The sequence below is a fragment of the Saccoglossus kowalevskii genome, chromosome 13, assembly GCF_978046115.1.
Source record: "Saccoglossus kowalevskii chromosome 13, keSacKowa6.1, whole genome shotgun sequence".
NCBI lineage: Eukaryota > Metazoa > Hemichordata > Enteropneusta > Harrimaniidae > Saccoglossus > Saccoglossus kowalevskii.
Window position 1 is genome coordinate 16,384,189 of NC_140653.1, and position 27,046 is coordinate 16,411,234.

The following is a 27,046-nucleotide window of genomic DNA, read 5'->3' on the forward strand; positions in this document are numbered from 1 at the left end:
TATCGTCATGATATCACATCATGTGAACACACACCCCATGCAACATATGTAAAATACGTTGTTTATGCACGATTCTAACATTCGCAACAAAACTTTAATCCTTTGCATTTTTTCCCCTGAATAGCCAAAAGCAATATCACCATTTTTTGTATGCCCACATGCATGTGGTTTTTAATAGCATATACATTGTACTGTATTTATACACTGGAGTTAACTAAACTTGTATACCGTACTTGTGATCACCAAGCAAGTATTAAAATCAGACTGCCAATAATGATTTGTAATTGGTTGACACATTCCCATTTATTTAGTTTCATGCCGTATTCAAGATGGCGGCCCCCATATATCGTACTTGTGCGCCAGCTGACTGTGCTTCATTGGTGTCCTCTATATTGCCAAATCTGTGATATCACTGTACGTATTCAAACAAACTGAGTTTTGAGTTCATACATATTTAGGTTTCTAATTTAAAACATACATTGGTTTGTTGAATCCACCTTACATGTTAATCTTTATGAGTCTTTCATGTACAATGTATATTGTATAAAACTGAATCAAGTACATTGGACTTGATCTCTTCCCATTAGGCCAAAAAAAAGAAAATGTTTTGTTGCCCTCAGCGACCAACTGAATAATATGAAATATCGGGTTACGTTTTTTTAAATAGGCCCAATCATTAAAAACTCACCATTTTAAGCAGTAAAAAAGTGTTTTCTCTAAAAATTAACGATCCCGACCGTTGTTTGATCCCCAGGGTCCCCGGGGGATAAATGGCGACATTGAACCTCGGTTTGATCAGTATTTCTCTGAAAGAAAAAATAAATCTGACCGACCGACCCAATTTTTCAATTTTCCGACTTTTGTTTGTTTTTCGGCCTTATATAGGATGTACTTGTTTTACATTCCGCACATCATGTGCAGTGATGCCAAGAACCAGTAATTCACACCCAAAGGTTTAGACTGCGTTGTCACTTTAATTGATTTATCCATGCCATTTTTTGTCTGACATGCCTATGCCGATTGCCAAAAATGTAAACAAATGATGTTCACCAAATAACAAAAAAAAATAATTGTATTACCATTAACAAAATCTTGCCTAGATTTTGCATGCTGACCAGATTCTGTATTTTTTTAATGACCAAACTAGAAGATGCTCACTTCCTTCAAATTTCTTCACACAAAAATGTTGCAGTGTACATGTATGTGTACATTATTATGTTTTATGTAAATTTCATTTGAATAATGATCCTTTAGTTTCGGAGGCAAACATCCAGGCATTTTCAACGCATGGCAACCATCATCAGTGAAAACAACCTCAGAAAACGATACTATTGAATAGTGTAACAACATATCTGAATTTGGTTGTTCAGGATTACATGTACCTTAAAGTTGAGTTTGTGCTGTTTTCTGGACTTTTTTCACCGGCTTTTCAACCGGCGTTTCACAGCAGATCGCACAGAGCCCATAAAAATACATGGTACAGTGGTTTGTGTCTATAGCGGGGTATGCTACTGAATCAGGAGTCTTGTAACTATCAACCAATACTGTATTCGGTAGATGATAAACACTACGCAAATGTAACCATATCAGTATTCAAGACAGAGAATACCCTTTTATTCCGGCAGTAACAATGGCTGCACAGCACAACTCAAAACGTGGACAGAGAGAGAAAGTACCAAACTAGAGAATTCAAAAACGTCAGCCTAAACTTCTGATTGGCTGTTACATAATGCCTCGCTCTGGCTAACGCTCCATATTTGGAATTGGCTTAAAATAGCCGGATGATAGTAGTTTCTATCGTATCGTAACGTAATTGCTATGGTGGTAGAAATACACTACGCTAGCAACTTTGACAGTATAATAGAATAGAAATGCATAACGAATATTATCAACAATGATTCATACAAATAAAACATAACTCATAATGATAATTGCATGTAGCAAACAATGGAATAATTCCAATTGAAATAAGCATAATTACGAATCTGGTCATTAATAAAAAACAACTATCTCATATATGCACAAGGTGCAGCGATAGTGTCCACACAACATACATGTACGTTATGTGACGTAGCTCCACCCCCGGGAATAACAACATGCCCAGCAGGATTTTATTGTCAATTACAAGATTAACTGTTAAATTAGAGTAAAACTATTATACCTACTTTGTTTTTGTGACCAGAAACATATTATTTTTTTGGGCTTTACTGGCTATACTGGTCTCTAGTACTAATATGATTTCTGTAATTATAACAGCAGATAGATTACTAATTAAAAATTCTTTCATTAAGGTCACTTTAAATATGACATATTATTTGTTATTTTAATTTTTTTGAATAGATAAACATGTTTTGAAAAGCATTTTATTAGTCCCCGTTCGGACGAAGTCCGAAAACGGGGACTTATAATTCGGTCTCCGTCTGTCCGTGCATCTGTCAGTGTGTGTCTGTGCGGCCATCCGGAGTCATATCTCAGAATCCCTTGGACTGATTCCGTTCATTCTTTGCACGTTCCTAGTACTTTATGTGGGACATATGCACATTCAGTGGTTTAGTGATTCGATTCAAAATGGCTGACTAGCAGCCATCTTGTTTTTTGAAAATGTTGTATTTTGGACATGCTTTTTTAGTTTTCATTCAAACTTGGTACATAGATTTAATATACATGTTAGGATACATGTCCATGACGATTAATTTCACAATTGGATCAAAGATGGCTGACTGGCAGCCATCTTGTTTTTGAAAATGTTGTATTTCGGACATGCTTTGTCAGTTTTCATTCAAATTTAGTACATAGATTATACATGTTAGGATACATGTCCCCGACCGTCCGTGAGTTCTTGAGTCTGCCTGTCCGTTCGTCTGTGTGTCCGTTCGTCCGTGTGTCAGTCTGTCCAGAGTCATATTTCAGAATCCTGTGGACCGATTCCGTTCATTCTTTGCATGTGCCTAGTACCTTATGTGGGACATATGCACATGCAGTGGTTTAGCGATTTGATTCAAAATGGCCGACTGGCAGCCATCTTGTTTTTTGATAATGTTGTATTTTGGACATGCTTTGTCAGTTTTCATTCAAACTTGGTACATAGATTATACATGTTAGGATACATCTTCATGACGATTTATTTCACAGTTGGATCAAAGATGGTCGACTGGCAGGCATCTTGTTTTTTTTTATGCGGTATCTTGGACGTGCTCTGTCAGTTTTCATTCAAATTTGGCACATACATGTACTTTATACATGTTAGGATGCATGTCCATGACAATTTGTTTCAAAATCTGGTCAAGGATGGCTGATTGACAGCCATCTGACTTTTTGGCCTTACTACTATATTTCCACAATTTATGTACCATTTTCATTTGTATTTGGCACATACATCATACATATCTGTGTGTTTCATAATCAGATCAAAGATGGCCGAATAACGGCTGTTATTTTTGGCCATATTACTACTACACGGAACACGTGTTTTGATGTAAATAAACAATCTGTTGTATACGCCACTTGGAACTCATGTTTCAAGGACACGCTCGCAACAACCCCTCCACTTTAATATGACGAGCACAAAGAGAACTTTCAAAAATTTAACGGGGACTGTGTCATTTTCAATGACTAGTTTGTTCACTATTTTCTGTCATCTGATCCCATCTTAAACAGAGACTTCTAATTGAAACTTATAATACTGTAAAATACTTTATTTTAGCTGGAATTAATTTTCGCTGAAAAGACTTTTTGGGTGTTTTGTATGGAATTTATTTTCACTGATTTTTGATAAGTTGAATCTAAATTATAGAGAAAAAGGTATATTCGCTGGATTTTATTTTCACTGAATCATTCCTCCAGTGAAAATTAATTCCAAACGAAAATAAAGTATTTTACAGTATAACAATTTGTGTTGAAATGTATGGAGAAGTATAACAGACATAACACGGTCATTGTATTTAGATTATTATTATTTGCAGGAAAACATGTCTAAACTAAAGTTGCGCAATTTTAATACAGAGGTGTTCTGTTTGTTGAGTTCTTCTGAACAGTGCTAGTGTACTCGGAGGGGGGGCAAGGGTTATTTTCGTTCAACGTAATTGCAATAATTTTTTGTTCGTACAACGTAAATTGAAAAAATAATTTCGTAATTCTGTAATCACAGGCTAGACGTACAACGTAATCAATCAAATATTTTTTTCATACACTGTAAAAATGTGTCATTTTTCTCGGTACGTACAAGAATTTACATCCAAATAAAAAAAGTCGTAAAGAATAATCCAGGGATAAATAGATTTTTGAAACTGTAAACCGACTAGATGACACAATTCACTGCAAAATTCAATTTTCACTGTAAACTGTAAAAACGTCTTTTTTTTCTTGGAAATTGTAAAAAGCCCTTTTTATTTCCTGTAAAACTGTACCAGCTACCCCCCCCCTCTACGAGTGAAATACATGTACCTTGTTATAGTTAGACTGCCCTCTGCTGGCAGAAATGAGAAATACCTGTCTTTTTTTTATATTGAGAGGACATGAAAAGGTTATAGTGAGGTAATGTCACGGAGACATACATCAGGGTCATTTGACATTCTTAAGGGAGGGCAGGAAGAGGTTATAGGGAGGGAATGTCATAAAGACATACATCAGGGTCAATCATTTGACATTCTTAAGGGAGGGCAGAAAGAGGTTATAGGGAGGGAATGTCATAAAGGCATACATCAGGGTCAATTATTTGACATTCTTAAGGGAGGGCAGGAAGAGGTTATTGGGAGGGAATGTCATGGAGACGTACATCAGGGTCAATCATTCAACACTTTTAAGGGAGGGCAGGAGAAGGTGGCAGATTGACAGATCTTTGAGAGCATATTATTAACATTTGGTTCTCATTGTCAGCAGTATCATTTCACTCAATCCACTGATATATCTATTTTTAACGAATGTTTTATTTCAGCCAAATCTTGAAAATTGCACTTGCTAGTCACACTAAACTTGGCAGTGATTGATAAGATTTCCAAATTTAAAGATGATCAGATAAGAATTGTTAACAAATCTTGGATAATATACATAGAATACATAGTACATGTTAAAATCAAATCTTGGTTGATATTCCAAACACCGGTTAATTTAATATCCAAATTTGTTTCTGTTATTGTAACCACAAGAAAAACTATTTTTAATAACAACAACGATGAGAATAGATATTTTTCAGTCCTATTAATTGATCTTTTCTCTGAAAATCACTTGCCACAGATTTGACGTACATGTTTTTGCCCTATCCAATCATGAAAATGAAGTAGAGCAACTTTTACAACTTTAAAATCATCGGTATCAACAAAATGCAACATTCATTAATTTGAAAGTCAATTTGTGAACACATTTACGGTACCTACATTGTGGTTTTAACCAGCCTTAAAACATTGATAAAATACTTTTATAGTCTCCGCTTTTTTCTACCATATTTGGATAGCTTCCGCTGCCCTCAGTGTCGGTTCTGGTAATTGTCACTATCTAACACCATTTAATATTTCAATAACTAGTTTACAGCTTCCGCTGTTCACTCTAATATGCTAATGCTAACATTTTTCAGGCAATACTTATTTCTTGATTTTTTCAGTCTGTTTTAAATTGAGTTTTTCAGTTTGGCTGTACTGTTATTATATTTTATGCTAACTGTCTCGTCAGTGGGGGCTTTGGGACTGGCCCAGGGTAGTTAGGCAGCACTCCATTGTTAGGCAGTTTTAATCTGCTATGCTTAGACCGTTATACCAGGTATATGGTCTATCCCAGCAGCGTGCGCTCCTGTCTTTTGCCAAATAATTGTCCTTTTTTTTACCTTCATCAGTTGTGTCATAAATGTAAGCTAATAAATAACAATATTATACATCTGTCACCATAACGCCACAAGTTACAGCGTGTCGTAATTTTACGGTATTTTACATGGTATTTTCATCCTACCATACAAGGAAATGCGAATTTCAAATATGGAATGATTACGCGCGTAAGTGTTCTCTTAATAATAAAAATAAACATGGCTGCCACCTGGGTTTGACCGGACTCCACAAAAAGAAGTTCGCTGATTCTGTTCTAAAATTTTTGGATTTCGGCATTCCCATGATGTATCCTTGGAAGGAAAAGATGTATAATAATAAGGTTATTATGTGCGCGTCGGTTGATACTCCCGCTGTACTGTCTTCCTGCATACTTTGAGGTATCCTCGTAATAACCTCATCATAATGGAACTTTTGTTTCTTTCTCAAATAATTCAGACTTAGAAAAACATTCAAGAAACTGGCAAATAAAAATCAACTATGTTTTTCTTTGGGTTTTGTACATGTACATGTATGTGTCACTCTTGAAATAATGAAACTGTAACTTTTCAATTTACTATGCATTGATTCACCACAGAAAAATCACTTTGATTGGGCCAGTTTTAGGGTAAAATATTAACCTAGCCCAATGTTTTGCCAAAGAGAATGCCAGGCTCTTGTCGATATTAATTCATGTGAAATTACATCCTCTATTAATTAAATAATTGATATAAAGTGCAATGTATACACCCCAGAAAGTTGGGTTTAGAATTGTTAGCTGCTTCTCTTTAGATTTCCTCTCTGTTATTGTTATGCTTACTTCACTTAATATGATTTTATGGTTACTCACATTTATAGCCCAACAAAAACCGTTAAGAAGCTGAACACATGCAACATATACTGGGATGACGTCAGAAATTAAGGTACATGTACTGATCTACCTTTAGACAATGGCTAGATCTAAACATTTCATTAGTTAACATAGATAGATCAGTCAGGTTTAAAAAGATTTTGGTATCCATGAGTACCATGTTATTGAATTGTGAATCTTGAGTTTATCACCACTGTATATAGATGCTGTCAATGACCTGTTTTGTGAATTCATGACTTTGATTGCATAGCATGCTTTATCCATGTAGTTCTGTGCACTAGATCTAGGCTCGTCAGGATCTTGCAGTTGTGTGATTCTGAATTTCTAATTGTAAAGTTGTTCATAATGCTCTAAATTTGATTTTTTTATAATACATAAAAATATTTTTTTTAACTTGATGCAGTGTAATAATTGACTGCACCATTAAGGATGTAGTAGATATGGTCGGGCAAAACAAAAAAAACTTGTTGAAATTTTTAGCTCCGCTGTCGACTTTGTTGAGCGGAGCTTATCATATGAGTGATTGTCCGGCGGCGTCCGGCGTCGTCTGTGTCAATGTTTTACTTTTTCGACTTCTTCTTGAAAACTACAAGCCTGAATGCTTTGATACGTGGTGTATATGTACCTTGGGTAGACCTCTCTCAGATTTGTTCATTTTGTAATGATATCTTTAGTTCTCTAATTTTGGTGAATATTTTTGTCATTTTTAGTAAAAAGTGATATTTTCGACTTCTTGCTAAAAACCGCAAGTTCAATTGCTTTGATATTACATATATAAGTACTACATGTGGACCTCTCTCAGATTTGTTCATTTTGTAATGATATCTTCAATTCTCTAATTTTGGTAAATATTTTTGTCATTTTTGGTAAAAAGTGATATTTTCAACTTCTTGTTAAAAACCGCAAGTCCAATTGCTTTGATATTACATACATAGGTACTACAAGTGGACCTGTCTCAGATTTGTTCATTTTGTAATGATATCTTTAATTCTCTAATTTTGGTGAATATTTTTGTCATTTTTGGTAAAAAGTGATATTTTCGACTTCTTTTTAAAAACCACAAGTCTGATTGCTTTTATATTACATATATAGGTATTACATGTGGACCTTGTTAATTTCGTGGTGATATCTTCAATTACTTAATTTTGATGATTATTTTTGTCATTTTTGTTGAAAAGTGATATTTTTGAATTCTTGTTGAAAACAGCAAGGTCCTTTGCTTTGATACTATACATATTGTTCATTTTCTAATGATATCTTCACTTCTTTAATTGAAATGTGCATTGCTAACAGCGGGGCTATCTCAGCCGACAGGCTGCTTGTTTTTATTAAGCATATGAATCTATTAATGTTATTGTAGGCCTTGTGGCATCCTATTTATAAACATTGATCACACTGATGTAAAAATAAAAAAAAACAATATTTTTACCTTAATACCAGCACCCATAAGTTGTTTTCACTTGAACATTGATTAAATTACTAGGAATATCACTAATTGAGGTGACTCTGTGATACAATGTACAAACAAGACACTATGTGTCAGCACTAGCTCTTGCAATTTGCAGATACAAAAAAAGAAAGTCAGGAGAGACAACAGAGACATTCAATGTCTGGAACTGTCCCTTGGCACAAAAAATATTTAAACAAAAAAACAAAAACAAGACATTTCTTTAACCTTTTAAGCACCAGACTTTGTCTGCAATTTTTCACCTTTTCTGGAAATGAACTCTAATTTTATAGCCAACAGACACAATTTGAGACAATTTGGCTGTTTTTGTACTAATTTTCTGAAGGAAAGTGCAGACTATAAATGGGACTATTTTGTGAATTTGTGATGAAAAGAGGGAACTGGTGGTGAAAAGGGTAATCCCAGCGGGAAAATTCACTATCAATAAATCGTCTTCCTGTTTACAAATTTGAAGCCAAGAATACGATGTATATACACCCATATATTAAAATGTTATTGATGGAATTTTTAATTTAAAGTTGTGAAACAGATACATATGACCCAAAACTGTAAATGCATGAATTTTTATGAGTTCTCAAACTTATGACCCAAAACTGTAAATGCATGATTTTTAGTTCTCAAACTTATGACCCAAAACTGTAAAAGCATGAATTTTTATGAAATTTTAATTAATTTCTTTATTAATTAATCTTCACTGATCGATTATGAGTAAGATATGCTGTGGTTAAAAAAAAATGTTATGTAGGTTTTTTTTTTAGCTCTTCTGTCTTCAAAGTGGAGTGATACTTATAGTGTTACTGATTGCTGCGTTCAGCGTCAACTTTACATTTTTGACCTATTTTCTTGAAAACAACTAGGTCCCATTGCTTTGATGTATTATACATGTACCTTAGGTGGACCTTGCTCAGATTTGTTCGTTTTGTCTCTAATTTTGATGAATATTTTTGGTATAAAGTGATACTTTTGATTTCTTCTTCATACCTCAAAGATTACAAAAATGTACTTTGATATTTAGTACATGTATCAGTATAGAGGTTGTTGTTAATTTCCTATTGATATCTTCAAATTTCCTATTGATATCTTCAACTATGAAGTCATTTTTGGTAAGAAGTAATTTTCAACAGATTTGATAGCTTCTGCTTTGTGCATCTTAAAAATTGCAGATTGATGCTCAACCAACAGAATGATTGTTTAATATGTTATTTTTAATTGTTTTATTATAAGTACAATTCACTCTACAAATGGGACTTCTTTTCTTTAATAAATATACAAATTGCTTAGGAAATAAGCATCATAAACAGCAAGCTACATGTATATACCCACAAGCAGATTACTTGTTTTTTTTAAGACTATACAATTACTCAACAACAAGTTCTATGTGCATGTATGTTCAATTATTGATCATTGTATGCAAATCTAATATTGTTTTCTATGTACATGTCACATTAAGGGTAGATGGCTAATTAGCCTGCAGTCACTCTTTAGGGAAACCTTTGAATACCTAAACGCTTTCTCAAGTTTACTTATTCACTGCTAACTGTATTTGCCATTATGGAATGTGTTTAATGTTGATTGGAAAACCATTTGTGATATTAGCTATGCTCATATACTGGAAATGTTTTCCACTACAGAATAAGCTGTACAAATGACCTTTATAGGTTGTACATCCTGGACCTTCAGGGGGGGGGGGAGACAAATTGCTTATAAATTAAAGTTTCTTAATCATCAACATAATGTAAAGTACTTTATTTTTGCTTGGAATTTATTTTTTTCTGAAGGAGATGATTCAGTGAAAATAAAATCCAATAAAAATACCTTTTTTCCTATATTTTACATTCAACTCATCGAAAATTAGTGGAAATAAATTCCATGCAGAACACCCAAAAAGTCTTTTCAGTGAAAATTAATTCCAGCTAAAAATAAAGTATTTTACAGTATATCTACTTGTATATTATTATTTTGAAGAGGAAAGACTACTTGTTACTATTCAGCAGTTATCACGTTAAAGAATTATGGCTCGTAGATGTAGATGTAGATGTGGCATGACCTGCGTGTCTTGGGAGAAATCCTTTCTATTTATCGCTCTCTTGCTCTCTGTTATCACTTTAGGAGTAGAGAAACCGCAAACACAGTGCTGGGTGATTGGAGGATCACTTTGGTGACGTCACAGGAAGTCATTACATCATCAATTTGGATTCTAATCTTCCCAGCTGAGGTAAGCAAGACCTAGGCATTTTACAGACAGGGAGTTCAGGTATGTCACCCTCCATGTTTCAATTCCCGGGTAAAAACACAATTAGAATTATTTACGAATTTCTTGTCATTAAATCACACCCAAGAAATTTAACCGGTCAAAATATAGGTTTGTAGATGTCATCTTCAGAGTACTATCACTTGTGACTGTATTACTCCTATCTTGACTTCCTTTTGTGATGAATGGTACATTCCATGTAGTCTTTAAGTTATTTATAGAGCAGGCCATCGGAAGTATCATGTGTACAGTATTATTAATGCAGGGGTGAAATGTTTGTTGGAAAAACTGTCAGAATCACTGGACACATGTGGCCAGGCTGAAGATCGAATTACAACATGAAATATAAGAAAACATCCTCTGACCTTAGACACAATGGCTTGCCAACTATTTATACAACGGAAGTAAATAATTATTTGACAGCAAAATTATGTCTTTACATCATTCGTATTATTTTGTGGAATTTATTCATTTTATTTTTTTAAATCTGATATTGCTATAAACATGTGATAATATGCCATTCCTGATAATAACTCTGTCTCCCCCTGTACCCCTCTAAACATCACCCTGTCCTACCTGATTTGACTTAACAAATGGTATAACCCTAACGGAAGATCAGTGTAGTGAATGGCCAGTATATATTTCTTATCCATGTATTAAATATAAGTACCTGAGCAGTAGTCATTAATGTCTCCGTTTGAAATTCTTACTGTGTGGTTTTTTTAAACGGCTGTGTGTCCTGAATGGAGGAACTGCCAACCCTTGTTGTGCCTCATCCGTGTCGGTAGGAAATGTGCGTACATGGGATTACAAGCAGGATGTACTGCTCCAACGACAACGACTTATTCACATTCCCAGCTGGCTAAAAGACGGCAGTGTATTTACCATGTGTATCCATTCAAGTCTTCTCTGCCTTAGTTCTACAATCAGGATTTTTGACTGATATTCCTACTGTTGTGAGCCCTGAATGGCTGCGCGAGGTTGTTAATTCATAATTCCACCTGCTGTATCTGGTACTATCCATCAGATCTTGACTCTGAAGTGTGACATCGGATTATTGTAATAGTTACATGCCTTATCGTGCATCAGTAGAAAACAGGATTATGTGAAGCTATGGGGACTGCCTGCTGACACAGATTTGTGCAAAATTTGCACTTTTAATTTCTTGAACTAGTCACATCCAGGGCGGTTAATTGTCAAAATTTGGATTTCTCGTGGTGGCTCATTGTGTATTTCCATGTAGTTGAACCTGCCTTTGAAATATTGGTCTGTGAAATTCTCACTGGAATTGCCCATTATCTTGTTTCTATGGCAACAACATCTGATGATGAAGATTAGGGATATAGATTGTGATGATATCTGAGGGATAATGAGGAGGAGGAGGAGGAGGAGAGAGAAGACATCCTGTTAAAATGCACTTAATTGATCATTGTGTGCTGTGTTCGATTCCTGCCTTTGGGGAGTGATTAATATGCTCTGATCATCTGATTGGTACTCTTATGGACGTATTTTTTGCATTCTGTTATTATTTGGCTTGAAATGTGTCAGCAAACCATAAGTCCAAGATAAAAAAAGAGACACAGTATTTTTTTTAAATATACTTATATTATTTGTACATTTGTGTGCTATCAAAACTATTTACAAATACATAACTATGAATTTTAAACGCCTAAGCGTAAGCGAGTCCAAGACAACTGACTCTCCTTTGCGACTCGATGCCGCATTGGTTCACCAGATACACCATACACCAAATACAATGACTTTCACCTCACCAAATCGGCGACCCAATCATCGTAAAAAATTATGGAATTTCAGACACCCGTCATTTCTTGCCATGGCTGGGATGATCAACCGTATGAGGCAGAAAAAAGCACCAGAGAGTCCTAATTCAAGGGCAGCAGATTGGAGTAAAAATGGCACTTTTATTAACAAACCAGCAAGAGGTTGGTTGCACCCAGACGACAAGTTACTCCATGGCGGTGTATGCTACGGAGTTCGTGTAAGTACTAGCATTATAATTTTGAATATTTTTAATCATATTCCAGGTTTGGTTTTTGTGTTTTGTGAATTTATGCGTCATTTATCTCCACAAAACAGCAGTTCAACTTCCATTTGATTAACATGATATTTAGTTGAAAAAAAAAACATAAAATTTTTAGAAAATACTATAAAAATAAAGCCAACATATTTGATGTGTATTAGTATTGTTTGAGATATTTTTTTTGTAATTTCTTCATTACTTTGAATATTTACATAAAACAGATCAAAATTATGACAATGTTTGTGGACAATAACAACACATTCAACCCTAACTGTGTTAATTCACTGTGACTTATCAGTATGTGACTTGTTTGAATCTCAAGGAAGTTTATTACCCAAATAAAGCCATTGCGAAATTATTTCAATGCCTTAGCGGTTATAAATGCATCTGTTTTGTTTGTCTGAACTGAACGAACGAACGTCTTCATAAATAATTAATCACGTGACGTACTTTGCCGCTATGTCATTTGTCAGCTGTATGGTATAATTGCTCGTAAATTAAAATCACAGATTTTAAATATATATCATCATATTTTAAGTGGAAAAACAAATTTTTTATTTTCTGACCGACACATCTCCAACAAACCAGTATTCATTATGTGTGAAGTAAAGAATTTGGTTTTGAAATAATCATTTTTGATGCGCGAGTCTTTTTAACGTTGATATTGGTTGCTAGCATATAATTGAAAGTTTACGAACTTTCTGATCTTAAATCCTTATATTTGTTGGCTAGTTCCTTCGTTTGTTTGTTTGTTGTTTGACCTAAAAGCTTGTACTTGTGGATCTAAGAAATGGGTTGATTTATATCGATATTTACGTAGTAGTAAATTGACATAATGCTGTTGATTATTAAATACCCACATAAAAAAAAAAAAACTGGAGTAGAGAAACAATTAACATACAACAAAACTATATCATAGAGTTTTTTGGTGATATTCTAGGCTACAAAGTAGTGATTTAAAAACTATTTCAACTGAATATTTCAAAAACTGTTTCTGTGAGATTTTGTTTGATATTCTTTTGACTTCCATGTGTTTAACTGTTCCACTGATATCTCAAGAACCATATGTTGGTTTTAGATGAAACTTGATACATAGATGCTCTGCGCAAATGCACAGATTTGATTTGGTTTTGGGTTAAACCTATGAAATTAATTAGCTAATTTTTAGCTGTTCCGTGACTGTTCCACTGATATCTAAAGAACTATTCAAACCTGGTACATAGATGTCTTAGAACAATGACAGACCTTATATGTTTTGGGTAAAAATCCATGAATATCAATTACCTAATTTGCATAATTAGTACATTTTTGGGTCAACCACTATTACAAGTTCTAATCAATACATTTCAATGAAACTTAGTACATTGGTTTTTTTTGAACTATGCACATGCCTAATTAGTTTTGAATAAAAATATGTGTATATTAATCACCTAATTTGCATGAAGATTAGTCAATTTCCATTTTTTCCATGGATATCTCCAGTACTAATCATCACATTTCAATGAAACCTGGTACTTAGATGTCATAGGACACTGCACAGACCTGATAAGTTTTGGGTTAATATCCATGCATATTAATCACCTAATTTGCATAATTAAACTTGGTACATTTATGCTGACTTCTCAAAAAATCAGACTTAAATTGAACTTGTGATAGAATGAATTATTAGACTAAAAACCACAGATGCAAAATCAGATTTATTTTCAGTAAGTATTATTTACTTCAATAATGAGAATCACATTGTTTACATGTTGTGCATCTCAAAAAGCAGACAAATATTAGTTGCCAAACTTCTTTTTAGCTCCGCTGTCAACAACGTCCACACAGCCGAGCTGTTCATATTACTGATTGTCCGTCGTCGTCAACTTTACAATTTCAACTTCTTCTTCAAAACCGCTAGTCAGAATGTTTTCAAATTTGATATACAAGTACCTTGGATGGTTCTTTCTCAGATTCGTTCATTTCATATCAAAATCTCTAATTCTCTATTTTTGGTGAATATTTTTCTCATTTTAGGTAAAAAGTGATATTTTCGACTTCTTGTTAAAAACTGCAAGTCCGATTGCTTTGATATTACATATATAGGTACTACATGTGAACCAGTCTCAGATTTGTTCATTTTGTGATGATATCTTTAATTCTCTAATTTTGGTGAATATTTTTGTCATTTTTGGTAAAAAGTGATATTTTCGACTTCTTGTTAAAAACCGCAAGTCCGATTGCTTTGATATTACATATATAGGTACTACATGTGGACCAGTCTCAGATTTGTTCATTTTGTGATGATATCTTTAATTCTCTAATTTTGGTGAATATTTTTGTCATTTTTGGTAAAAAGTGATATTTTCGACTTCTTGTTAAAAACCGCAAGTCCGATTGCTTTGATATTACATATATAGGTACTACATGTGGACCAGTCTCAGATTTGTTCATTTTGTGATGATATCTTTAATTCTCTAATTTTGGTGAATATTTTTGTCATTTTTGGTAAAAAGTGATATTTTCGACTTCTTGTTAAAAACCGCAAGTCTGATTGCTTTGATATTACATATATAGGTACTACATGTGAACCTTTCTCAGATTTGTTCATTTTGTAATGATATTTTTAATTCTCTAATTTTGGTGAATATTTTTGTCATTTTTGGTAAAAAGTGATATTTTTGATTTCTTATTAAAAACCGCAAGTCCAATTGCTTTGATATTACATATATAAAAAATACTACATGTAGACCTCTCTCAGATTTGTTCATTTCAATTCTGTAATTTTGATGAATATTTTTGTTATTTTTGGTAAAAAGTGGTATTTTCGACTTCTATTTTCTGTTCTTTAATTGAAATGTGCATTGCTAACAGCGGAGCTATCTCAGCCAACAGGCTGTTTGTTTGGAAGGCTAATACATTTTCATATGTCCCCAATACTCACAGCACACATGAGTTCTTCTTTCTAAGCTTTCTTTATTATCATTATTGATTATTAGTCCAGTTTTCAAAATGGCTGACTGGTGGCCATTTTTTTCAATGATTGGGCTTCTAGAGCCATATCTCCGACTTGTTTTGACTGATTATGTTCAAATTTTATATATTCGTTATATATCATGTTATAGATATATACATGTATTCAAAATGGCTGATTTTGTTTTAATTAATGCTGTTCCAGAGCAATATCTCCCAATATGGACAAGTACTTGTTTGACGATCAGATACAAATGTCAATCATTTTAATGTTAAAAAATCATCATAATCATATTCCTGACATGGTTATATTTCAGCTATATTACTATAAACAAAACTATATATTTTAAATTTGATAACTAACTGGGACTGTGCCATGCATGGCTTGTTATTCTTTAGTTCAGCTCAACTAAACACAACACACATTTTATTGCCAATTAATTAAAACATTGAGATGACATTTACAATAAACATCTATTAGCATTCAGCATAATTTCCATGGTTACAGCATCTTAGAGAATTTCTATGAATAATAAAAATAATTACTAGATTAAAATTTATTAATGTGTCATCAAAGCAGCACGATCAGTGTCTCATTGTATTCAATATGGGTCCCATGGAGCATATACAACGCATGTAAACATATTGTTTTATTTACATGTAATTTAAACATGTGCTGTACATGACTGAGGCACTCTATTAGTCCCAGTTTGACAAAGATCGAAACGGGGACTTATAATTTGCTCTCTGTCCGTCCGTCCGTCCGTCCGTCCGTCCATTCGTCCGTCTGTGGACTAAATCTGTTCATTCTTTACATGTGTCTAATACTTTATCTTGGACATATGCATATGCAGTGATTTACTGAATGATTCAATCCAAGATGGCTGACGGGCAGCCAGTTTATTTTTTGAAAATGTAGTATCTTATGTATGCTTTGTCGGTTTTTGTTCAAATTTGGTAAATACATTGTACATTTTAGATTACCTGTCCATGACAATTTGTTTTACAGTCAGATCAAAGACGGCTGACTGGCGGCCATTTTGCTTTTTGACTATACTTTTATATGTCCAAGACTTAGGGACCATTTTCATTCATATTTGGCACATACATCATGCATATTGAAATACATGTTCAAGTCGGTTTGTTTTACAATCCGATCAAAGATGGCTGACAGGCCATCTTGCTTTTTAACCATAAAGTGTACTACTATATCTCTAAGGCACATACAATCATACATATAGGAATACATGTTCATGTCAGTTTGTTCTATTATCAGATTGAAGATGACCGACTGGCATCCATCTTGTTTTTTTGAAAATGTGGTATCTTGGATAGGATTTGTCTGTTTTCACATTTGATACAAACATTATACATGTTGACACCCATGTACATGTCCATGTCAATGATGATTTGTTTTGTGTTTTTTATCTCTGTACATGAGCTTGTACAAATGAAATTCAGTTTGGATACAAAAAATGAATGAATGGCATATCCTGTTGTCAGCTAACCTGATGTGTGGCTTTATTGTTAGCATGGCCACCTAGCATCATGGATATTACGGGGTCAATTCCTGTGGTTGGCTAACCAGATGTGTGGCTTTTTTGTTAGCATGTCCACCTAGCATCATGGAGATTACGGGGTCAATTCCTGTGGTTGGCTAACCTGATGTGTGGCTTTATTGTTAGCATTTCCACCTAGCATCATGGAGATTACGGGGTCAATTCCTGTTGTCGGCTAACCTGATGTGTGGCTTTATTGTTAACATGTCCACCTAGCATCATGGAGATTACGGGGTCAATTCCTGTGGTTGGCTAACCTGATGTGTGGCTTTATTGTTAGCATGTCCACCTAGCATCATGGAGATTACGGGGTCGATTCCTGTGGTTGGCTAACCAGATGTGTGGCTTTATTGTTAGCATGTCCACCTAGCATCATGGAGATTACGAGGTCAATTCCTGTGGTTGGTTAACCAGATGTGTGGCTTTATTGTTAGCATGGCCACCTAGCATCATGGATATTACGGGGTCAATTCCTGTGGTTGGCTAACCTGATGTGTGGCTTTATTGTTAGCATGTCCACCTAGCATCATGGAGATTACGGGGTCAATTCCTGTGGTTGGCTAACCAGATGTGTGGCTTTATTAGCATGTCCACCTAGCATCATGGAGATTACAGAGTCAATTCCTGTGGTTGGCTAACCAGATGTGTGGCTTTATTGTTAGCATGTCCACCTAGCATCATGGAGATTACGGGGTCAATTCCTGTGGTTGGCTAACCAGATGTGTGGCTTTATTAGCATGTCCACCTAGCATCATGGAGATTACGGGGTCAATTCCTGTGGTTGGCTCACCAGATGTGTGGCTTTGTTAGCATGTCCACCTACATGTAGCATCATGGAGATTACAGAGTCAATTCCTGTGGTTGGCTAACCTGATGTGTGGTCTAATGGTTAATGTATTTGCCCACCATCTGTGTGACTTAACTTAATCAGGGACGGCATCAAGGGCAGCTTCTTGTAGAGAAAATATGGTATGTGTATGTATGTCTATATGGGTATGCTTTTAATAGAAGAAATATTGTCAGAGTTTTCAATAGCCAACCTGTTAATAGTTGTTTTTTTGCTGGTACATCGGCAATCAAAAAAATTGTCATATATCAAAGTATATTCCAGTTCTAACTGACAGGCCCTTTTTGCAGGATTGAGACCCTGTCCACACTGAGTGAAGTAGACCAGACCAGATCAGACCAGATCAGATCAGATCAGATCAGACCAGATGAAAAACAGTCTTGGTTGTGCACTGAACGAAACAAAACCGCTCTGTAATATGATCTTAAAGTTCATTGAAATATCTTTGTTTATAGGTTGAATGTAAAATCTGAATTCTTTTAGCATGCAAGTGTGGTCAGGTCTAATGATGTTAGGATTATACAATTGCAATGATAAGCAAGTTGATGATGACTATAAAAAATCTGGTTATGTGCTTCCTGTCAGGAAATCATGAATTCCTATTTGATAATGACTATAAAAAACGAACATTACAATGAAACCACCTGGTTTATGTGTTTGACTTTTTCACTTAGATTGCATCTAGCATGTCACACATCTGCAGTATTTTATGTAGGTGTCTGATTGACCTTTTTTAGCTCCGCTGTCGACTTTGTCGAGCGGAGCTTATTATACGAGTGATTGTCCGTCAGCGTCCGACGTCCGTGTCAATGTTTTACTTTTTCGTCTTCTTCTTGAAAACTACAAGCATGAATGCTCTGATACTTGGTATGTATGTACCTAGGGTAGACCTTTCTCAGATTTGTTCATTTCATGATGATATCTTCAATTCTCTAATTTTGGTGAATATTTTTGTAATTTTTGGTAAAAAGTGATATTTTCGGCTTCTTGTTAAAAACCGCAAGTCCAATTGCTTTGATATTACATATATAGGTACTACATGTGGACCTCTCTCAGATTTGTTCATTTTGTGATGATATCTTAAATTCTTTTATTTTGGTGAATATTTTTGTCATTTTTGGTAAAAAGTGATATTTTCGACTTCTTGTTAAAAACCAAAACTCCAATTGCTTTGATATTACATACATAGGTACTACATGTGGACCTTTCTCAGATTTGTTCATTTTGTGATGATATCCTCAATTCTCTAATTTTGGTGAATATTTTTGTCATTTTTGGTAAAAAGTGATGTATTTGAATTCTTGTTGAAAACAGCAAGTCCGATTGCTATACATACTATACATATTGTTCATTTTCTAATGATATCTTCAGTTCTTTAATTGAAATGTGCATTGCTAACAGCGGAGCTATCTCAGCCGAGAGGCTGCTTGTCTATTTTATCATCCTATGCTTGACTCAGGAATGACTGGATTATACTAGTAGTTGTATCTTAATTCAACAAAAATTGTTTTATGAAATTTCTGCCTAACCAACCTAACCAAACTACCTAATATGCATAGACAGGGTTAGTGATATGCAAATTACCTAATTAATATGCTTAGACAGAACTACTTTCTAAAAGGTTACAATGTAGGCAATAGCTGTGAAAGGGTGGTAATATGCAAACTACGTAATATGCATAGACAGAAGTACTTTCTAAAAGGTTACAATGTAGGCAATAGCTGTGAAAGGGTGGTAATATGCAAACTACGTAATATGCATAGACAGAAGTACTTTCTAAAAGGTTACAAAGTAGACAATAGCTGTGAAAGGGTTGGTGATATGCAAATTACCTAAATAATATGCATGGATGCAACATAGAACTATTTTTTGGAAGATGAAAAAAGTTGACATTAGTATCAAAGGGGTTAAAATTAATAGGAAGCAGATGTTCTTGTTTGGAAGTTGAAAGCAACATATCATGGGATTGTCAGTTCTTGCAACTGCTGATCATTCACAACAGCTGAACTAACAAACTGCAAAACCTTCAAAGTCCACAGAAAATTTATGGATCTCGGAAAATATTTCAGAATTTCTCTACATGTTTTATTCATCGTGTTTTTGTATTCCTGTTTTCTTGATTTCTTGAAGCAGGTAGTGGTGTGTGAGTTTTGTGTATACAGTCAAACCTGTGTTAAGTGACCACTCTTGGGCAGTCCAGAGGCATAATGTTTTTGTAGATCACCTGCCTATAGTGACCACTATTGTACACAACAATTTTTAGTTTCCTCAAGTCAAACTTTATTTGACTTTGATCAAGTAAATATGTTTTTGTACCATCTCATTATTTTCTGGACAAATGTACAAATTTCAACATTTTCAAACCATTTTGTGTGTTCAAATTTCCTGCTGAATAGTGTCCCCACATTTGTGAATTCACAAAGATTGGCTTCTGTTTTAAATATTTCAGGAAGGGGGGGGGGGGTCTGATAAGTTATGATGACTTTGAGGATAGTTAGAATATCTCACATCTGTTGATTTTCAACTTGAGTGAATTTTAAAATTGAGCGTATTCATAGCATCTGATGGCATTTCAGCTATTAGATTGATATAAATCAGGCATGAGTTGGAATACTACATCATGTATAACTAACTTCAGTTACTTTATATCAATGTTGTAATAATTTTCAACAGCTTGTTTAATACTATATTATAATATGTTGGGTAAAATATTGTTAGGCAATAGATATTGAGTTAATTATAATTAAAAAATATTTTGTTAGAATTATAACAATAAGAAAACCAATTTGATACTGATATTTTTCAGAATTTTCTCAATGTAATTGGAATTTTACACATCTTTGTGGTCGTACTTGTTTTTCTAACCTTTGACCTTTTCTAACACAGTACTGTAAACTCATTAATAATTATTCGATTGTAATTTTGTTAATTTCAGTGAAATGAAACAATATAAAAATGAAATTCACAATTTAATTTACGTATTTTAATATGTGACATATTTTTTCTACTATTAGAAGTGCATCTTCAATAGAAGTACAGATAACCAAAAAATGCATTTAGTATTCTGTACCACATTTTTAGTCCCCGTTCGGACGCAGTCCGAAAACGGGGACTTATGTTTTGCCCTGTGTGCGTCCGTCCGTCCGTCCGTTCGTCCGTCCGTCCGTGCGTCCGTGATCACCTGTATCTCGAACATGCATGGACCGATTAAGTTCAAACTTCACTCATACATCACACATTATATGGGACATATGCACATGCATTTTTTTCATGATCCGATTAACGATAGCCGAATAGCGGCCATTTTAAGGCCGAAAATGCATCAAAATCGCACATTTTCACCATTCCGGACCCGGATCTCAGTTATGCATGGACGGATTTTGTTCAAATTTGGTACATACAATAAACATAATAGGACCTTGATGCACGTCATTTTTTTTTTGGATCGGGTTCGAAATGGCCGACTGGCGGCCATTTTGTTTTAAAGAATTCAGTTCTGGATCCGTATCTGAGACATGCTTGGATTGATCGAGTTCAAACTTCACACACACAAGGTACATCATGTCACAAATATGTATGTGCATTTGTTTCATGATCTCATTAACGATAGCCAAATGGCGGCCACTTTAAGGCCGAAAATGCATTGAAATCGCACATTTTCACCATTCCGGACCCGGATCTCTGTTATGCATGGACGGATTTCATTCAAATTTGGTACATACATTAAACATAATAGGACCTTGATGCACGTCATTTTTTTTTTCGGATCAAGTTCGAAATAGCCGACTGGCGGCCATTTTGTTTTAAAGAATTCAGTTCTGGATCCGTATCTGAGACATGTCTGGATTGATCAAGTTCAAACTTCACACACACAAGGTACATCATGTCACAAATATGTATGTGCATTTGTTTCATGATCTCATTAACGATAGCCAAATGGGGGCCGCTTTAAGGCCGAAAATGCATTGAAATCGCACATTTTCACCATTCCGGACCCAGATCTCAGTTATGCATGGACGGATTTCATTCAAATTTGGTACATACATTAAACATAATAGGACCTTGATGCACGTCATTTTTTTTTCCGGATCAAGTTCGAAATAGCCGACTGGCGGCCATTTTGTTTTAAAGAATTCAGTTCTGGATCCGTATCCGAGACATGTCTGGATTGATCAAGTTCAAACTTCACACACACAAGGTACATCATGTCACAAATATGTATGTGCATTTGTTTCATGATCTCATTAACGATAGCCAAATGGGGGCCGCTTTAAGGCCGAAAATGCATTGAAATCGCACATTTTCACCATTCCGGACCCGGATCTCAGTTATGCATGGACGGATTTTGTTCAAATTTGGTACATACAATAAACATAATAGGACCTTGATGCACGTCATTTTTTTTTTGGATCGGGTTCGAAATGGCCGACTGGCGGCCATTTTGTTTTAAAGAATTCAGTTCTGGATCCGTATCTGAGACATGCTTGGATTGATCGAGTTCAAACTTCACACACACAAGGTACATCATGTCACAAATATGTATGTGCATTTGTTTCATGATCTGCTTAACAATAGCGGAATGATGGCCATTTTAAGGCCGAAAATGCATCAAAATCACGTATTTTCACAATTCCAGAACCGGATCTCAGTCATGCATGGATGGATTTTGTTCAGATTTAGCACAATGTGTTGTACATATGCAGGTGCATTTCGGTCATGATCTGCTTTGAATGTATATGTCACTCAAATATGAACGGAACGGGGACGTGTCATTGACAATGACTTGTTAATTTATTTATTTTGACCAGACCTCTTTTATAAAAGTTAAGTGTATGCGTTACTAATATAATAAATATGTCACACCCAAAACATCGAAACACTGAAAATAGTTTGATATTATAATATTTTTTGTTTTATAACTATTGTGAGAAAATGATTTGGGGAGACTGATTATAAATTGGAAAACAGGTTTTTCAAAATTGCCATATCCTGCAAATTAAAAAAAAAAATATCGTATATGTGCGACTTCAGACGCTAATTAAGCCGCCTTTGGCCATTTGATATACCATGTTTTCCGAGTTATTAGTTTACTGGCAAAATATGATTAATTAGGATATGATGTTTCCATGGCAACAATTTACTCTCTGAATTGAGTTAAGTTTTTATCCAATATTGTTGCTAAAGGTAATCTTGCCTTGGGACGTATGTTGTTTCAGATCGTATATCTCGCTATATTAAATAAGCAACAGCGTCTACTGATGATGGCGATTTGGAGAGACCCATCTGAGTATGAGATGGAACATGTCGGGATGATATTATGATGATAGATGTATGCAACTGGTGTGGTATGTGAATTGTAAGATAATGACAAAATCAAAAGACATGTGTGAAACAGTGGTCTGAGTTCTGTTTCGCCTTATATCTTCTCTTCTTTATTCTTTGGAGTAGCTGCTAATATTTTGTTCATTATAATCATTTAGCTCTTTCATCGCTATGGCAACTATCTGTTGATATTGCACATGAAGAAAATTTATAAACTGTCATCTGCTCAATAATGATACACAAATAATAATAATAGTAATTTATTTCAGAATAAGTGTAAAAATAACCCTTGATCCCATGAAACGAACATACTAGTAGTAAAACAATAAAACAGAAACAGAACATTAATAATATAACATGTCTGAATTTGAGATGGAATCACAAGTAAGAAATATGTATGATTTTATAATATTTTTGTTACTTTTGTCTTTCTTTGCACATGTAGTATGTTGGCTGTCTGGAAGTTAAACAGTCCATGAGAACATTACAGTTTGATGTACGAGGACAGGTTACAAAGTATGTACATATCACATTTTACCCATAATTTGCTTTCGCTACATTAATTGACAATCATGCTTTCTTTTTTTCCTATTTTTTCGTCTCAGCTTATATATGTCATCTCTTTTTCTTTTTCTTTGCTTATTGCATCGTATGTGCATGCTGGTTATATGAATCATTGGGATATTTGGGAAAGCATTTTGTGTATGTAGTCATGCTTTTCATTCAGCTTGATAAAAGGTCTGTTTATATACAACAAAAATGTACTAGGAATGGCACTGATTGGCCACTTTGATATCACATGACCCCCAACAGCTCTCTAAGATCCCCATCCTTCATAGTTTTATATGACTACAGTCTACAAAACATTGGGATATCAAAAACAAAAAGCATACTATGTATGTAGTCAAGCTTTTTATTCAGCTTTTTATTCAGACGAATTTCAAAATCAGAGACAGTCTTGTGTCTGAAGCCAATTCTCAGTAAGTATTGAACAATCTCATTGTAGAATCATATCTAAAAATTCAACCTTTGTATCATGATGCTGCATGATCGGCGGGGTACATGTGAAAATCATATTTTTTTTTGTAATTTGAAAAAAATTACCAACTGGGAATTCCTAATAGCACCTGATTCAGTTAAAAGTATGCACACAAGTAGTATAGTCCTATAACATAATTTATGTTATTTGTGATCTGATAACATTTTTTGAATTGATGGCCAATTTGTCTAAAATCTCTGTAAAAGTGTCCAGGACTGTTTCTCAGAAATGACCATGGCGATTTAATTCAAAATTTGTATCATGATCATGCATATTGGGTTACAGGTGCATGTCATATTTTTTTTGAGAAAATGGCCGACTGGTGGCTGTTTTGATTTATATCCATGTTGATCGCTAGTTTACACACAAGAACTATACATTTGTAGTCATACACTGTAGGTAATACTTTAGGTGTTATTTTTTAATTTGATTAACAACATTTGATGAATTGCCAGCAATTTTGTCTAAAATCCTAAAATTGCAGTCTGTAAATATGTTCAGAACTGTTTTGTTGAGATGGACAGTGTGATTCCAATCAAACTTTTCATCAGGATGCATATTCAGTTACAGGTGTACATCCTTTTTTTTGAGAGAGAGATTTAAAAATGGCTGATTGGCAGCCATTTATAGTCCCTGTTTCAGGCGCATAAAATACATGAGTACCGTATTTTATAATTAAATGACTGGGACTGTGACATTCATGTCCTGTTTTGTTATGGTATCCAGGCTTGTTTATCTGTCTGTACATGTACATGTATGTGTGATTATAGTCACTACATTTTGTCTGTCTGTTCACTTCCAGTAGTACTGCATTGATATTGACATATAAATGAAGCATGTACATGTATACCAGTATCTACATGTAACTTGTACTGTAAATGGAGATCAACTACCATTTCATTTTGTTTTTATTTTTTCTACAGAGAGGCAATTCATCGAGTTTGTGAGTCTGCTGGATTCAAAAATGTTAACAAGAAAAGGAAGGTATGTGTTTTTGCTTCTGAAAGACACCAGTGTACTCGCCCTTATAAGAAGATAAGGGTTGTATAAAAGTTAATCCATCGTTTGGATGTTGCATGATGTTTATATACTGTAGAATACTTTATTTTTGCTTGGAATTTATTTTCGCTGAAGGGATGATTTCGTGAAAATAAAATCCAGCGAATATACTTTTTTTTCTATATTTCATATTAAACTCATCAGAAATCAGTTAAAATAAATTCCATACAAAACGCCCAAAAAGCCTTTTCAGTGAAAATTTATTCCAGCGAAAATAAAGTATTCCACAGTATCATATAATTATACTTTACTCTATATAGTAAAAGATGATTTATGTGTCATGATAAACACATGTTTTCATACCGTATTTACTCTATTGGTAGCACACCCATTAATATGTAAAATGCGTTCATGGTCAAAAGACGTTACATTTTAATAACCCAGTATTCAATGTTTGGTTTATGCATGCTTTTATTAGAGATGGGATTCAAATGAAGCAACATGAAATTATGTCCACTATGAATTTATGTTAACGTTTACACCACCAGACTTTCTCCCCAAAATTCTTCTGCACTTTTTTTTTTGTATTCTTAAAAATTTTTGGAAATGAACCTTAACTGCACTATTTTATGGATTTTTAATGAAAAGAAGCAACTGGTGGTGAAAATTTTAATACATGTATATCCAAGTAGAAAATATTGGGGATTTGTTCCAGTTTCACTTCAGTCTCATAAAATACTGTTTCATAAACACTAAAATAAAAGAATATGAATCCAAAATATAAACTAAAATTATATTTATCATTGAATTATAAATATTGCCATCTGTATGATTTTCCAAGTGATTAAAATCGGTCCATAGCTGTTGTATATTTTAATGACAGTTTCTAGATTAACAGATGATGAACTCAAAACTACTTTTAATAATAGCTTTGCAAGAGATAACGTCCATCGATTTCTCATCCAACATGGTGCTATGAGTTGTGTATACTACCTCACATAAAATTGGTAAAGTGTACCATTTTACTGCTGAATGTATACCGTAAAATCTGTATTAGAAGCCGCATCCCTAATAGAAGTCCCACCCATTCGTTTTGAATAATTGAGACCCAAATATTCACTATTTCTTGTATGTGTACATGCTCTAATAGAAATCGCATCCCTTATGTTGTATTGTACCATTTTAATAGAAGCTGCGGCTTTTAATACAAATTTAACAGTACTGAAGATGGGCAAGGTAACGATGGTTTCACCGTGCTTAGGAATAATATTATATAATAATTAATATTATATTTGTATTTTACAGGTTAATAAATCTGTTGGTAAAATTTTAGGTGCCCTTCCAAATATACAGTTTGGCGGTGCTAATGTAAACCTTACTATTTCCACTAACAGTATCAATCTTATGATTATGGAAACTGGACAGGTAAGAAATTGAGAGTCTGTCTGACTGTCTGTCCATATCTGATTAATGATTAATTATTTATTAAGGTAATGAACAAATATTATGTTAATTTCTATTATGATTCTCATGTAAAATATGTTATCCTTTTATGTGCTTTACATAAATTATTACAAAACGTTTATGATTGCTATTAAAAATTATATGTCAAATTGTAGAAAAAAATGTTTAATTTTGTTTTTCTCAAATGTAAATTTACAACAGAGGTTCATGTCAAATTTGATATGTTTCAGATAATTGCCAATCATCAGATGCAGGGTATTTCATTTGCGTCAGGTGGTGATCCGGTAAGTCGTTTATATTATTATGTCAAGTTTTAATGAGAGACAGATGGGTGGATGTTAATTCTTTTCAGACATGTGGGAAACATACAATTTGCATCCCTGTGGACATCATTTATGCTTCCAATTTATGCTTTCAGTGTTTGTTTCTTGTAGACTATATAGC

The 27,046-nt window shown here is 34.1% G+C and overlaps 1 protein-coding gene across 5 annotated transcripts in view; it reads left to right on the forward strand.

Moving 5' to 3' along the window:
- LOC102802005 (SHC-transforming protein 1-like) overlaps nt 1-27,046 on the forward strand; it is a 75,103-nt gene that overhangs the window by 31,917 nt on the left and 16,140 nt on the right. The window contains exons 2-8 of one of the 5 annotated variants that reach the window (XM_085506973.1): nt 6,648-6,712; nt 10,238-10,343; nt 12,195-12,378; nt 23,546-23,616; nt 25,063-25,123; nt 26,444-26,563; nt 26,833-26,886. In XM_085506973.1, the coding sequence (XP_085363099.1) occupies nt 12,214-12,378; nt 23,546-23,616; nt 25,063-25,123; nt 26,444-26,563; nt 26,833-26,886 (471 nt within the window). In that variant the 5' untranslated portion in view covers nt 6,648-6,712; nt 10,238-10,343; nt 12,195-12,213. Of the gene's footprint in view, nt 1-6,647; nt 6,713-10,237; nt 10,383-11,063; nt 12,379-23,545; nt 23,617-25,062; nt 25,124-26,443; nt 26,564-26,832; nt 26,887-27,046 lie in introns of those variants that run through there. The other 4 variants (XM_085506972.1, XM_085506971.1, XM_085506970.1 and 1 more) reach the window with 4 other exon arrangements.